At 33.0% G+C, this 17,714-nt stretch overlaps 1 protein-coding gene and 1 pseudogene across 1 annotated transcript; both read right to left on the reverse strand.

Moving 5' to 3' along the window:
- Positions 1-1,619: 1,619 nt before the first annotated feature.
- On the reverse strand, positions 1,620-3,461 carry LOC137826023 (uncharacterized). The gene is made up of 6 exons (XM_068631867.2): positions 3,183-3,461; positions 2,863-3,071; positions 2,660-2,786; positions 2,295-2,573; positions 2,113-2,214; positions 1,620-2,036 (listed from the first exon to the last, which is right to left on the reverse strand). Exons 1-6 carry the CDS (start codon positions 3,459-3,461, stop codon positions 1,620-1,622), a joined length of 1,413 nt encoding a protein of 470 aa, XP_068487968.2.
- Positions 3,462-4,519: 1,058 nt separating this feature from the next.
- On the reverse strand, positions 4,520-16,190 carry LOC150023045 (uncharacterized; annotated as a pseudogene).
- Positions 16,191-17,714: the final 1,524 nt, after the last annotated feature.

Consider the following 17,714-nt stretch of genomic DNA (forward strand, 5'->3'; position numbering starts at 1 on the left):
AACAAAATTATTGAAGATGTGCGTGAACTTTGGCCGATGCAAGTTTGTAAAAAAAAGTTTTGTTTGTTGGAGTTCGTGAACTGTATAACAATTTCATTTCAACCAGTAATACCATTCTAAATTCATTAAACCATGAAATTCAATTCCAAAATTTTTAAAATTTAAAATTAAAATCATAACTCACCAATATAAATTTAAAATATAACTATTAAATAAAGCATCGAATTATAATTCTAAATTAAAAAGGAAACAAGAGTTATTTAAAATGTAGCATAAAATGTTTTACATAAAATTAATCCATAACCAAACTAAAGATTGGAAAAAAAAAATTATGCAACTCACCTTTCAGCAACAAAACACCCACCAATCCTTTCAATCCCATGAATGACCTACCCTTCAATCCACTGCAATTTCATAAGTTCAAAAATCAAATTAAAAAAAAAAATCATAAAATCACACCACACTTTGCTTACCACAATGGAGCTCGAAGGACCTCACAGATTTGAAGAAAATGGACACTTGTAGGTGCGGAAGTGTATCTTTTTTTTTATCAGCAATGAATATATAAATTAAATAGGACACTTTAGGGGTGTCCCAACCCTTATACATGAATTATCTCTACAAATACAATCCACCAAAAATTCAACCAACACACATGCCTAGGGTACTTTGGTTCTAGCTTTGGTTTAACTAAAGTACTCCATTACAAATGTGCTTTCCAAATTTGCACTAGAACCTAATATAGCGGAGGTGTACTTGCGGAAGAACAAAATGGGAGTTGAAAAATGAAGAAATCACTACAAGAAAAAAGCCATTTTGCGTGGGCCAAAAACGGACGCAAAAGCTAAAAAACGAACGCTTATGCGTCGGATCCGCGTCCGTTACACATCCCACGAAAAAAGCCTGGAAGCAAATGAAAACTAGCGTGGGCCAGAAAGTTGGGCGCATCTTGCGTGGGATAGGTAGACGCAAAATGGGCCAAGCCCACACAAAATGGACGCAACATGCAGAAGATAGGTAGACGCAAAATGGACGCATATGCGGCGGCTTTTGCGTGGGCAGATCCGACGCAGAATTTTATTTCGCTTATGCATCGGTCTGGCCGACGAAAATGATAAAAATATATATTTAAAAAATATCAGATTTTGCGTGGGCTTGGCCCACGCAAAAGCGGACGCATGTTTTAAAAAAAACTTGCGTGGGCCTATGGGCGACGCATGTGATGAAGAAAAAAAAACATTTTATTTTGCTTTCTAACCAGATTACTTGTAAAAATTAAATACCAACCAAATCACATTCAAACAAATTACTATCATTCACAATACATCTATAAACACCCAAATCCACAAACACATCCAAAGTATGAAATCAAAATCCACAAACACATCCAAAGTAGAAAAGCAATAGAAATAGTTAAACAAAAGATATGAATACTTGAAAAAATATTACAACTAAAATTGTACATTACAAATTTAACTAGAAGTAGCAAAATGAATCTCATAGTGATGTGATAAACCTGTAAAAAAATATAAACAATATAAATAAATAAATCAAATAATTAAAATATTTAGTATATAATAAAAATATCAAATAGTTAAACTTACATTATAGGATGCACTTTAAGGAACAGGTTGATCATCCTGTTCTGGATCATACTCATGATCGAATTGTGTTGTGCTATTGGAAGTAGTTTTGTCACGTTCCATAGAGATAAGTTTATCTTTTATAACCTTCAGCTCATCCTCCAGGTGTGCATACTTCTGACTCCACATACTAAGTTCAGCACGAAGCATTTGATTTTCAGTCACATGTCCAGATTGTGAAGTGTCGAACGCAGAGGCTTGGGTGAGAGAAGAGACTCCTTGGCGGATGTTAGCAGCCAAGTCTGTCGTACCATACACCCGACCTCTACTCTTTCCTCCAGCAGCTTCCTTCCATGTTTGAAGCTTAGTTGCAGGATCAAGTTGGTGGACATCAGTGTTAGAGTCCTGAGAACTATTTGCTTGAAGGGCCTTCAAGCGCTCATGATACTTTTCCTACACAGATCATTACAAAATGAAAATGTTAGAAAATTAAAATATAAATATAAAACAATTTAAAAGAATAACTTACATAAGTTTCTCGAGCACGAGAATCAACCCATTCACCCTTCTTATTTGTGTGGGTGGCCATAAATAGTTCATCAGGTTCTGGAGGACGGCCATATTGACGTTCCTAATAATGTTGTACAATTAAAAGCATTATAGGTTGCAAATGTAAAATGATTTTCATGTAAGGCAGTGATAAGTACTTACCAAGGTAACTGCAATATCTGAATGTGATTTTCTACCTGTGAAGTGCAGTGCTCCACCACGAGCTGAACTCCTATTGGCTTTATTTTGAGTTGATTTATCTTTGAATTTTTGTGAATCCCAATAGTTTAGAAGTTCAACCCATGCTTGCTGACCTATCCAAATAGGGCGGACAACCTTTCTCCTAGCCTTAGTCAACATGTCACAAAGTCTTTTTTTGACTTTAGACTTGTAGACCTTTTTAATTTGGCATTCATCATGGGGTGCCCAAGTGACTCTAGTCTGTTAAAAAGAAGAAAATAGTTACTTTGAGTCCACAAGAAAAACAAGAAAACAAGTGACTGTAGTTTGTCAAAAATTAAAATTACCTGAAAGTCAGTCCACCATTTTAGTTTGTCCTCCTCAGGCATGGCATCATAGTGATGATATGGACCTCTAAATTGAGATCGAATGCAATGTCCAATGGCCTCACTAGCCAAATGATTTGGTGTCCAACTACAAATACAAACAAATAAAATTACAAACATAGTAATATAAAGATAAAATTAAATGTACATTTAGGATGACTTACCCTCTACCAAGAAGTCGGATGATGACCCTACCAGTAGGGTCACGCTGGACCTCCTCAGGGGGGAGGTTATGCTCTGAAGCAGCAGTGGCACCATGGTCAACATGGTCAGAAAGGCCTTGCACAGAGCCAGTAGTAGTCGGGACAGATGAAGAAGATGTGGTGTGGACAATGGGATAAGGAGTAGTCTGCACAAATGTACCAGGGGTGGGCTGCACAAATGTACCAGAGGTAGGGTGGAGTGGAAAACTCTAAGTCTGGTGGAGTGGTTCAGGGACACTCTGATGGTAAGTCGGAGCAGAGGATGATGGTCCTGGTGGTACTGGAATACTAAGAGGACGAGGTGATATAGTGGGGTGTGGATAAGCATGCCGAAATTCTCCATGCCCAGAGGACGAGGGGATGGAGAAAGACGGGCTAGAAGATGGTGTCGAGGAATGGGATGAAATATATGGACTACCAGGATCAGACGATGGTAAAATACCAGAATAAGGGAGGTTTCCCAAGTCTATAGCTAGCTCACCGTGCATCGATGTAGAAACCCCACGTCTCGGCTGCCCACGTCTAACAATCCTACCATCCCTCCCTCTAGTCCTAACCATTTTTCCTGAAAAATTATCCGTTCATAATATTAGTATAAATATGTAATGATCACATGTTTTGTTTATAATTGATTACAAGTAATATACATTAGTCTTCATTGTTATCAAAATCTGAATCGTCAGTGTGTATGTGATGTTCTGAATAATCTTCATTTAAGAGGTCAACATCTTCATCATCGTCATCATTACGTGCTTCAATATCATCATCGTCATCAAGTAGTTCGACATTAGATGTGTCAGCTAAACATTGTAAATGTTCAATTCTTGTAACTAGTAACACATTAGACGTCTCCTCAACTTGATACGGCAATTCATCATTGATGTTGTCAACTTGCACATATCCTCGAGGTTTTGTTTTAATTGGAACACACCACCCACGAAGGTTTTTACATATGTTTGGATAAGTGAGATAATAAACTTGTTTGACCTTTTGCGGAAGAATGAATGGATCATAGGGTCCATATCTGCCACTTAACTTGATTTCAACTAAATTATATTGTGAATGAAATCTAGTCCCAACATTAATTGTAGGATCAAACCATTCACAATAGAAAAGCGGGACCTTCTTATTGAGAGCAACATACTCCAATTCATATATATGATGAATTGTACCATAAAAGTCATTTTCTCCTCCGCCAGTGACACCTTTAACATACAACCCACTATTTGTTGTTTTCTTACCATTAGCCCATGCCTTTGTATGAAATTTATATCCATTAACGAAGTAGATGTTCCATGATGTTGTCTTTGAATTAGGTCCCCAAGAAAGTCCCTTCAAGTTTGGGTTTATTACATTCCTTTCATCGTGAACCTATGTTTTAGTCATAAGAAAACATGACATTTATTTATGAAAGTGTGATTTAATAAGAAACACATATGGGTTTAGGTTACACTTACGTAGCTCTTAAACCATTCGGGAAAATTAGCATGTATAACTGTCGAAGCATCTTCGTCATTGATTGAGTACACTTGTAAGAACAATCTTTAAATATTGATTACAATTAGTTAGCGAATTACAGAACCTACAATAATTTAATTCAAATCATGTACAATTAAACTTACTCAAGAAATGGTTTGACCTCATCGCAATTGATGAGGACATGAACATGGGCAGAACGATGTTCTTTATCACTTAACCAATAGTCCTTGCTAGAACCACTAGGGCGTCCACATTTATTCAAAATCGACAATGTATGCGGGTCTTCCTCATTTATAAATGTTCGAGGATCATTTCTCAAACTTCTATTTGAAAAGCTGACACGTTTGAAATAATGAGAGCAAAAATATGTTATCTCACGATGTAGGTAGAATGCACATATTGATCCTTCTACTCGTGCCAAATTACCCACCGATTTCTTTGCATCTCCCATCATCCTAAAGCAAAGTAGTAATTATTATAAGTTGCACATGTTCTTAAACATTAAAATAATTAACATAATCTTTACCTTTCAAAGGGATACATCCAACGATACTGAACAAGACCACCAAGTATTGCTTCCATAGGAAGATGAACGACAAGGTGTTCCATTGAATCAAAGAAAGCTGGTGGAAATATTTGTTCTAACTTACATAAGATGATTGGTATGTTTTCTTTCATTCTGACAAGATCATTCATCCTCAATGTATTAGAACATAGATCTTTAAAGAATCGACTTAATTCAGCAAGGGCACTCCACACAAACTCTGGCAATGACCGAAAACATATTGGGAGTAAACACTCCATGAAAACGTGACAGTCATGACTTTTCATGCCATGCATACTTCCCTTCTCTTCGTTTGCACACCTTCCAATGTTGGAGGCATAACCATTTGGCATCTTCAACTCCGTGATCCATTTGTAAATTGACTTAGCATCTTTCTTTGAGAATGTGTAGTTGGCCTTTGGCTTTGCTAACTTTCCATTTTGTAATTGAATCAACTCCAAGTCTCCACGAACACACAATTCAGCAACATCCATTCTTGCTTTGTGATTGTCTTTTGTTTTGTTCTTAACATCCAATACAGTGTTGAAGACATTATCAAAAAAGTTTTTTTCTATGTGCATAACATCAAGGTTGTGCCTTAACAAATTGTCCTTCCAATATGGCATATCCCAAAATATTGCCCTTTTGTTCCAATTATGATATTGTCCATACCCAGACAAAGATTCAAATGGACCATCTGTCACTTTTGGAAACTCGCGAAGAATCTCCCATAATTCATTTCCATTTAAGGCATAAGGTGGGCCATCTATTTCAACTCGATTTTTAAGAAATCTCCTTTGACTTCTCCTGAAAGGATGATTGGTTGGCAAAAACCGTCGATGACAATCAAACCAAGAACTTTTACCACCATGCTTAAGGGTGAAGGTTTTTGTGTCCTCCATACAATAAGGACATGCTAATTTCCCTTTAGTCCCCCACCCAGACAACATCGCATATGCTGGAAAATCATTAATTGTCCACATCAAACAAGCTCGCATGACAAAATTTTCTTTTGATGATATGTCATAAGTGAAAACACCCTCACTCCACAATTTTTGGAGGTCATCAATTAATGGTTGCAAGTATACATCTATTTTTTTTGTTGGGTTGGTAGGACCAGGTACAAGACAACTTAGAAACATGTACGACTTCGTCATACACATTTCAGGGGGTAGGTTATAAGGAGTCACAAATACCGGTCAACAAGAATATGGTGATGCTGAAGCTTGGATATAAGGAGTGAATCCATCCGAACACAATCTCAACCTTACATTACGGGGTTCAGCTGCAAATTCAGGATATACACTATAAAAGTGTTTCCAACTTTTCCCATCAGATGGATGTCGCAAAACATCATCATTAGTTCTGTTTTCATAATGCCATCGCATTTGCCGTGCTGACTCCATTGACATATATAGTCTTTGTAATCGTGGTATGATAGGCAAATAAAACATTCTTTTTATCGGCACTCTTTGTATTTTTTGTTCTGATCCTTTGGAGGAAGGTACCTGGGAAGACCACAAAATTTGCAATCATTTAATTCGATGTCGTCCTTGTAATACAACATGCATCCAGCCTCACAACAATCAATCTTGATAACCTTCAAGCCAAGAGTAGAGACAACTTTTTTTGCTTCATAATAAGTCTTGGGTATGCAATTCTCTGTTGGAGCTACATCAATTATTAAGTTTATTTCATTGAGATGGTATTTGTCTATTTCATTAAAGACTGCACTATCAATTATTATAAGGAAAAAGAGAAGTGAAGACAAAAACTATTTGGTAGAATAATTAAGTTTTATTGACGGGATTCGTTTAATAATTTTATCCAGTGGCTTAAGAAAAGAATTATTTACAACAATTTTTCAATACAACAAAAGTGGATGAATCCAAATTCAAAATCGGAAAGACGAAATTTAACATCTTTAAGAAACTGTGAAGGCTCTTATAAACGCGCGACATCACAATAATCCGTGACCCACGAGGCTCTTATAAACGCGCGACATCACAATAATCCAAACCAACAATAATCCAAACCAGCAATAATCAGACCAGAAACCAACAATAATCCAAACCAGCAATAATCCAAACCAGCAACCACAACTCAATATCCAAATAAAAAATTAGTAAAATGTGAACCTAAGGAGGAGGCAGAGCTTGACCGGAGGTAGAGAAGGAAACGGAAGGAGAGCTGCACGCGCGGAGGAAGCTCGACGCGGAGGAAGCTTGATGCGGAGGGAGAACTTGACGCAGAGGAAGCTCGACGCGGTGGAAGCTCGCGTGGAGGAAGCTGGATGCGGAGGGGAAGCTTGAAGAGGAAGCTGAACGTGAAGGAAGCTCGCGCGCGAAAATTGGGAAATTAGGTTTTCAGAGATTTGGGGGTTTTGAAAAACCGGGAACCCCAAAAAATTTCTATATACTCCAAATAAATTAAAACATTTTTTATATAAAAATATTTAAATTTAATATAAAAAAAATTAATTTCATTATATAACAAAAACTTTTATTAATTTATAAAAAACAATTTAATTTAATTTATACAATACAAAAATTAATTAAATTTACACAAAAATATTTAATTTAATTTATACAATAAATATTTACTTTAATTTATATAAAATAATTTAATTTAATTTCTACAATATAAAATTAATTTAAATTGTAAAAAAATATTATTTAATTTATATTAAATTTATAAAAAATATTTAATTTAATTTATACAATAAAAAATGAATTTAACATCTACTACCACAAATATCAATGAATCCTATTATTGAAATTGCTCATGAGACCCTCATCATCCCTTCTAACTTATAATCCAAAATCTGATAATAAACTATATTCCAGGATTTTAAGTTACTTCTATAACTATCACAAAATGACTCATATTTCTCAAATTGCTTATGATACTCTCTTTCAGCCTTTACAATGCACTTCTTAGTTCAACTCTTACCTTGACAATGGACTACGGTTATTAACTTCTTCCTACTAGGGAGATGAGACCTAGACAACTATTGAAGTCTTCGTCTTCTTCCCTCGGTCGAGCAGATTGTTGGGTGCTTGACTGGGGTCTTTCTCATCTTCGTGCTTCTTTCCTCGGCTCTTGGTCTATGGCGAACACCGATGGGGGGTACATGCGAAGGCACTCTGACGCTAAGTCAGTGAAGCGGGTGATCATTATTCTGGTAGGTGAACAGTAATAAATGACATACCTTTCTTCTTGGAATGTGTGCTGTGTATATTATTTTAATGGGCTGACCTTATTGGGTCTGATTAGTGGAGTGGATCTCGCTTAGGGTTGTATTACCTTATCCTTAATGACAGATTAGCTTCACTGACCTTAGTTTCAGCGTTAACGGTAGTATGGGTCGGCCGACCGTGATGATTCCACTCGTCTCGGCCAACCTTCCATGGCACATAACTTATAATCCAAAATGTAATCATGAACTCTATTCCATGATTTTAAGTTCATTCTATATCACACCTAGTCGAAACTTACTTATTTATGTTACGTTTATTAAAAACTAAGTCTACTAAATTTACTATGTCAAAGACCTATTATTTAGTATATTGGGAAACTATATTAACACACTTATAAGGAATATTGCATATGTATAATCTCGTTACTTACTACATTATTATGTGCTTCAGTTGGAAAACATTAATTTATTTTCGAAATCATACTAAGTAACTATAACAATGACATTTATAGAGCATGTAGTCAACTTTGGAACACTTTGGATATTGTATCAATCTAACAATTAAGAATAAGTTACTTACTCACGCACTTAATTTTAATATGTTTGTATCATATACATTTTCACTAATTCATTAAGATGATCTTATGATTAATTTATGAGAAACATTTTTAGATCAAATTTATTCTCTATTTTTAAATACATCCATTACCATTTGCATTAATTAATTACTTCATCTTGAATTTATGTATATTTTATATAATATTTACAAAATTTAAATACGCATTTTATTTTTATTAATTTTTACTATTTTTTAATTAATTATTATTTTTCTATATGTTTTCAAATCTTTATAAACTTTTTAAGATAACTTCTTTTAAATAATTTTAAAATTAAACACTTCATCAATTTAATAAATGTAATGTAACTAATTTATATCATAATTTCAAAAATAAAATAGTTATAACAATATATAAATAAAATAAATTTAAAATAAATAATTTTTGAAATAATAAAATATTTTATATAACATTTAAATAATTTAAATATATATTTTCTTTTACTCAATTAATTTAATTTAATAAATTTAATTTAACTAATTTATATAAAAAAAATTGATAAATTAAATAATTTATTATAATATTAAAGAAATAATTTTAAAATAAATATAATAAAGAATTAAATATTAAAATATTTATTATAAATTAAATAAATTTAAATTTTAAAATCCTAAAAATGCGTGGGCCATTGCGGACGCATATGCGTGGGCTTTGTGGCCGACGCATATGCGTGGGCCGTGGCCGACGCAAATTGATTGTCTCTTAAAAAAAATAATTAAATCCATTTGTGCGTCACTTTTGCGTCCAAGCTCATTCTTGCGTCGGCTTTTAGCCATTTTGGCCGACGAGACTAGCGTCTGCAAGTGGCCCACGCAAAAATTTGAAAGCTAATTTTTCATTTTGCGTCCAATGTGATTTTTGCGTGGGCTTTTACCCATTTTGGCCGACGAGAGTAGAGTCCGCTACTGGCCCACGCAAGATTTTGGAAGCTATTTCTTAGATTTCTTGTAGTGAATGGAGCAAATGGTGAGAACCTCAAACAACAATTTTTAAATGGTGGAAAGAAATATCACCTACTTGGGAATGGAGGCGCCATGAAGAGGAGGGAGAATAGAGGAGAGGACGAAGAACAGAGCCAACACGAAAAGGATGGAGAATGGAGCATCACGAAGAGGAAAAACAACGATGGCGTCGTCGAGATGAGGAAGAACATAGGCAAGGAGGCATCACGAAGAGGATGAATATGCGATTAGGTTTTGTGAATTTGGGAATGAAAGAAAGAGGGAAAATCTAATTTGGGAATTAATGACTTACATTGCGTCGACCACACAAACGCAAAAATTCTCTGATGCCTTCCGTCGGCTAGGGCGACACAGAATGCAATGTTATCATTAGTTAGGCTCACACATAAATGTTCAACAATGCTTGTGTCGGCTAGGCTGACACAAACAACCAATACACGTGTGTCATCCCTTAAGCTGATGCATTTGATGCTATCTTTATTTCCTCCATTTACGAGCTTAACCGACGCTCTATGCGTCCTGTTAAGAGTCGACGCTATTTAAAGGCAACTAATCTCGTGTTTCCTTGTAGTTCATTCTAGTATTTAAATCATTCAAACATTATTAATCATTCTTCTAGTATTTAAAAAGATCAAATGTACATAATTATAAGTAGTAAACAGTTATAATAAATAAATGGTTAAGAAATGATAAAAATAATAAAGGATTGGTGTTGGTGAATTATGGATCAACTCAACTTGAATTCGTTTAACCCACGAGTTAAGTGAGTCAAATTTAATTTGACCCACATTTAAAAAATATATTTTTCCAACTCAACACTATAAGAAAAAAGGGTTTTAACGGAGATTATTTAGCGAAGGTTAATATAATCCTAGGAACTGATTTAATTAACAGAGGTTTTTTAAACCTTCGTTAAGTTCCAAAGGTTATTCTAAAATCTCGGCAAAATAACGGTGGTTTTTTTAACCTTCCTTAAATTTCAAAGGTTTATTTTAAAACCCCAACAAAATAACGGAGGTTTTTCTAACCTTCGTTAAATTCCAAATGTTTATTCTAAAACCTCAGCAAAATAATTGAGGTTTTTTTTAACCTTTGTTAAATTCCAAATATTTAGTGTAAATTCTCAATAAAATACTCCATACTTTTCAAACTTCAATAAATAAATAAAATTAAATCTATTTATAAATAAATAATTGAAAACTATATAGTTTTAATATATTTTATAACAAAATTCTCTAAAATTTTGAAGGTGTAACTTTACATTACAAATAAGTTTTCTAAAGTTTCAAAAATTTACTTTAAAAGCAAAATAACTTTGAATAATAAGTATTTCAACAACTAATCTTGAATAATAAGTATTTCAACAACTAATCTTGAATAATAAGTATTTCAACAGTATTTGCATAGTTCTTATGATTGATAGTAGTTGGTTTATAGAATTCCTAGTTTTTTTTGTTATGAGCTCATAATTCAAAAAATTTGACTTATGTTGTTTTAGCTTTTGATGTATGTATATTTTATGTGAAATTTTAGTTTTAGTTATAATTTTTAAAATTTAATTCTCATAATTTTGAAATATTTTAAATTAAGGCATTTATTTTAAAATGCATTCAATAATTAATTCATTTTGAAAGTGAGAAATAATAAAGTTAATTTTTCCTCGCAATATGTTCTTGCAATCTTTGAAACCCTCGTATCCAAGAACACACATGGCTTTGAAGCCCACATTTGACAGATAATACAATTATTTAGGATATATATATAAAGTTTGGGCAGTAAGATGATGGAAGAAGCAATATTAAAGTAAGAAGAAGATAGTGTCTTATCTAATGTTTCTTCTCCTTAGATATAATAGACATAAGTGTGACTGAATTGTGATTTGCTAGAACTGTCGTTAGCGGCCATTGAGCCTGTGCCAGATAATAGTGTGTCTATGGTGGAAGAGAGAAGTCAGGATGATCGTTAGAGATGGTGGAAAATAGAGTTGAAGGTTATTTCAAACGACAAGTCATTTTACGGAAATTTTTAAACTCATGGTATTTAACGGAGGTGTTTAAACCTATGGTATTTTATGGATATTCTTAAACCCACAATATTTAACAAGGATTTTGAAAGACTTTTGTGGTTAAAAAACCCTAGAAAACACGTTCTCCATGAATGATTTAGCGAAAGAAAGTACAATCCTAAAGAAATAACTTAATATAAATTTTAATCTTAGATAATGTAAAAATAAACTTTCATTAAATTAATTTTTTTTTACGGTGTAACCTGTCTGGAACTCGTTGTAAGGTGAATTTGCTAATGGGTTTGAACTTATTTTGACACGTGAAAATATAGAAAACTGGAGCATATGTATTTGCAAACATAAAGAATATTTTGACAACCCTAAAAAATACACTCACTTAACAACAACTTTAATAATATAATAATATATATTAAAATTTTAAATAAAAAAATAAAATAAATATAACCAAATATTATTATTTTAAATTATCAAGAGATTGTTTCTTTGTCTTTTTAGTGGAGTGAGTATCACCACTTATTTGCAAATGAGCCCACCATTCCAAAACATTCAATACATTTTAATTAATAATAAAATATATTAAAATTTGTTACTAACATTCTTAATTAAATAGTTTCCTTCTGTGTTCTCATAAATGTTTGTAATTCACAACTTAAAATAAATTAATTAAAAAGAAAACATTAATACATAAAATTCAAAGATTATTTAATACTTATTGACTATCTAACTTCAAATTTGAGTACTAGTATATTTTATGAAAACAATCATGTTTGAAACGACTAAAGTTTTGTACGACAACTTCTTAAAAACATTCAAAACACATGTACATCTCAGTTGTGTTTTTTTTTTTTAAATTGATGAAATTAGAACAATTATAATTTTTTCTTTTACTCTAGTGATCCACAAATAGATAAAACCCCTTTAGGTTAAAGTAGGTTTAACTGTTTGCTGTGCAAGAAGATAGTACTTGGAGCAACAGTAATTGGTTTATACACTAAGTAGAGGAGTCATTGATGAACAGAAGTTCAGGTTAATGCATAGACATGAATAATTGTTCTCAGATCACATGCATGTGGAGTCACAGTGGTGCATCAAGTACTCAGCATGCACGTAATTAATGTGTTAGGTATAGTCCCTTTCAACTCACACGTACACCACCAGCACTCAACCTTTGAGGATTAATTAATCAAAAGGTCTAAAATGCATCATGCATGTGAAAACATGCACAAACAATACCAAAAGCAATCACTTACTTGCAGCTGCTAATTAATTTTGAGACTCTAAGATTGGGAACAAATGTGTCAGAAGGCTATAAGTCTATGTCTACACTGCAAGTTCATCACAGAGCAGATGCAGGCGTGTGTATGTAGAAGAAGGTGCATGCCATGTATCTTATCTGTAACCATTACAACATAATTAACACATGCACTCTTAACTCTTACTTCTCTCCATCCCTCTCAAATAGTGTGCTATCACTGCAAGAGGTGTGCTATCACTGCAACAAAATCATTTTCTTGTAGTGGATATATCCTTATCCATGCATTTCATTCACACCATGACAGACATTTTGGATTCTCAAACCCTTACCAAATAAGTTTTTGGAAGATAAATATGTCATAACTAGGTTAAATTGTGATATTTTTTTTTATGTTAGTTTAAGCCTGATACAATATCATGGGGTAGAAGATTCATTGAGCAGAGAGTCAGAAAATGATGCATCGGTTAGAAAAGGGAATGTGGAAGACCAATGCTTATGAGGCAAAGAGTGAGGAATGAGAATATATGGAAAACAGGCACACCAGAAAAACAAATTAGACACTGAAAAGTTATGATTGGTCATTGGAATCAATATATATAATGATTAGAGAAAAGGGGAAATATGTAAAAATTATGTGGAATTTGCCTTTTTTTTCCTCTTTAAATTCTTTCGGCATATTTCAGTTTATTTAATATTTTTTTAATTTTTTTTATAATGATAATATTTTTTTATTGACAAAAATAATAAATAAATAAATATAAATAACTTAATAAATAATGTAACCCGTATACATACTAAATAGAAATAATGGGACCGAAGTAGAGTGCATGCTAAACTCTAAACCATAAACACAAAAGAATATAAATTTTAAATTAAATGAGAAATGTATCGTTGGTTTGCCTTACACAAATTGGTTTTTGTTATTGACATTTGTATGTTCAATGGTTAGCCGTTGCTTAAAAGTTTACTTATTTAAATGACATTATTAATTTTATTATATATATTTAAATTAATTAAATGAATTTATTACTTTTTAAATATATTTAACAATAATTTATAATAATAAAGTTATTAAAAATTAAAATAATTTGTTTAAATAAGAAATGATAAAAAAGACATAACAATAATAGTTAAAAAGACTAGTTAAGAATAAATAAAAATGAGTGGTAAAAGTAAATTTGATTTTTTTTTTGTAATATGTTAAAATTTAAATAAACATATTATTTAGCAAAAAATATAAATAACTTTGAAATTTTTATTTAAAATATTATACAAATCTTATAAAAGATAATTTGATAATGAGTATTTAATGTGAACTATTAAATTAGAAGTTAAAGTTATTATTTGAAAATAAATATAGGAAAAGAGGGAGTGAAGATAAAATTTAATTTTGTAATGATGTTTAATATTAAGGTTGTAAATAAATTGAAATTGAATAGCGGAATTCAAAATTCAGAATTTAAATTGTGTTGTTGTTATAAATTGTTAAAAAATATAAATTGTTGATTTTGGCTTAATTCAAGTCCCACATCGGTGGGTTCATTGTTTGTGAAGGAGGTTTGAGGGTTATATATTAACATCCCCTCCTTCATTGTTATATATCCCAATTTGTAATATTTTCTCTCATAATAATAAAAGTGAGTTGTTTGTGCTGGGCTCGGAGATTAGGCTAAACAGGCCGAACTCCGTTAACAATTTTCGGGTGTTTTTTTTCCTCTTTATCTCTTTTATTATTCCGCTTTATTTATTCAATATTATTTGTCGGGTAGCTTTGTTAGGGTTTTGTTTTAGTGAGAAAATTATCCGTTTTTCCCAACATTTAAATTGTGTTGTTGTTATAAATTGTTAAAAAAATATAATTTGTTAAAAAAAATTATAATTGAAATTTTTATGTTTAATTGTAAAGTATCTATATTTAATTGTAAAGTATGAAAATTTGAACCATTGTTATTTCTACATACGTTCAAGTTGTCTAGTAGGAGAAGTTAATACTGTACTCGTACCGTTCGCACAATTGAGTCTCAGTTCTGATCATTATGCCGATCAACACCACAAAGCCAATTACGTTTAAGCAGAGTTAGTGAGGTTAATCACTAATAAAGAATTAGGTAATACACTTTTAAAATTGACCTGATTCTCTAATCTGATCCAATAAAAAAGGACTATCAAAATAATATAAATAGAACGGATTCTAAGAATTAGGTACGTCATTATACAGTACTTAGAATACCGAGTGTCGAATGCTAAATCTGACTTGAGCGTCGGAGTGCTTTCTGCAGGTACCATATGAGTCTGGACTACCTGAAGACCAAGGAGTGGAGCGAGCAAAGGAGAATGAGGTTGTTTGGAAAGGAACATAAGTGCAAACCGATCAACTGACCAAGGAAGTAAAGGAGCAACTTCACAACCCCGTTTGAGAACAATTGGTGTCCACTGTGGGGTCCGGAGAATTTGTGTGAAGAAGAAAGTAGATGGTATCAATCTGAAGCATGACTAGTGAAAGGATGTTTGAAGTTTAGCAAATGACATTGTTTATATCTCTGTAGAGAGAGATGGCTGAGATGAAAAGAAGGAATTAGAAGATCACTCGGAAGAATGAGGATGAGATCCTAGCTCTCCGAAAGGAGAATGAAGAGAAAAGAAGGAAGCTCGAGGAGGGGGACCCCGTCTGTTGGACTGACCAATCTTGTCCGTAGGTCCTTCACCACCCCCACTGGCCCCAAGACCGTTGAGGAGTCGAAGGACAAAGTTCACATCCAAGAGGTCGACGGTGAGTCCTACCCGAACAAGTCGGCCCCTACGACCGATACCCTTGACTTGGTCCGCCAACACCCTTTTACCGATTCCATAATCGGAGTACCACTGTTAGACAACTGGAAAGGCTTCAACAGAGATCGTTATGATGACACTACCGATCTAGACGAGCACATGGACACATATACTACACACATGAGCCTTTATACCTCGGATGACGCGATCCTGTGTAGGGTATTCCCCACATCGCTGATGGGAGGAGTTTGAGTTGGTTCACAAAACTCCCTCCCAACTGTTGATAGTTTCACGACGTTGATGTCCAAATTTGAGACACAATTCGCAACCAGTCGACTGCACCACCTTACCTTTATCGCCCTGGTTGGTATCCGCCAAGAGAAGGTAGAGCCCCTGAGAAAGTTCATCAACAGGTCCGAAAAAAGTAGCTATGAGCATCTGGAACCTGAGTCTGAATCTAAATTAGAAAAGAAATTAATTTAATAAAAAAATTATTCAAATTTATATATAAAAATTTATATTTTATTAACTTTAAAAAAATATTTTTTATGCAAACTATCCAATTATGTAGAATTAACATTCGACACTAATTAGCATCCATTTCTTCTACCAATTTTAATCCATTTTTTTTATTAAATAATCTCCTATAAAATCATTTTTTTTAGTACAAATTGACACTGTTTACAATTTATCATCTGCTGCTTTCCTTTTATGTCTGTATTTGACCGATGCTAAAGACACCATTTTTGTACTTGACATAATTAAAAACTCACTTGCTCAAGGAACAACAAACACATGAAAACTTGTGCTAATAAAAAGCTTCTTCCACAATAGTTTGTTGTAGGTGAATTGGTGTCGGTAAAGTTACAACGTAACGTTCTAGAAATATTTGTGGTAGTGAAGAAGAATCAAAAGTTAGGACTCAAATATTTTTTGGTCATTTCCCTATTATTCAACGCATGGGGTCAAATGTTTACAAACTACTTTTACCTACATCAAAAATTCATTCGGTTTTTCACGTATCACTTCCAAATAAGTTTTAATTTATTTAATCTGACAAAAAAAATAAAAATAAAATAAAATAAGGAACCTTATTTGTAAACTAATGGATTTGTCTCTCTTCAACCAAGCAAAGTTCTAAACCATGGAGCCAGGATCCAATGCAAAATTTTATTCAATTCAGGTTGAGTCAGGCATCTGTTTCGGTTAATGATGTTTGGGGAGCAATTTGGGTTGGAATTGTGAGTGAAATTTGGAAGCATAGGAACTCGGTCGTCTTTAATGGAGGAGTGGCAAATGCGTTAGAAGTTTTTGCCTCAGCACAAGTAAAGGTGTGGTCTTGGATTGCTGCAAAGTCCCGCGAAGTTTATTTTTCCTATCCCTGTTGGGTTCTGGATCCTTTGGCCTGTATACGGCTGATTCGGTAAAGCTAGTTAGCACTAGGTTTGGTTGGTCTTTTGACCGGCGGTTTTGGGTGTCGAGTTAGGAGTTAAATTGTATGTGTGTTTGTAAAAGGGTTGGACCACCCCTAAAATGGTTCTCATTTATTGATTTTTTATTGCTGATAAAAAAAAGCTCAGATTTTAATTTATAGATTCAACTCAAGCTGCATGGGAAGACACCAATGTTATCATAGACTGTAACATTGATTTCAATTATAACATTTTTTTTATTTTATGAAACTCATAATCTTACTCTTACATAATACAACACAAAAAATTATTTCCATTTTACGTCTATCAAAGTCAATTTTAAATTTATTGAAAATCTTTACCTCCTATATTATTTATATACCTAGTAAAATAGTGTTGGATATAAGAAGTTTAGTTTAAAAATCTCACATGTGTTACATATAAAACTTAAATTATATATAATTAAAATACTTTGAGTATGATTTAAGAGAGTAACTTTATTAAACATTCTCGTACTCTCCTGTCATAAAAAAAAAACTCATATATATAA

This window comes from Phaseolus vulgaris, chromosome 11 (genome assembly GCF_051622355.1).
Source record: "Phaseolus vulgaris cultivar YP4 chromosome 11, ASM5162235v1, whole genome shotgun sequence".
NCBI lineage: Eukaryota > Viridiplantae > Streptophyta > Magnoliopsida > Fabales > Fabaceae > Phaseolus > Phaseolus vulgaris.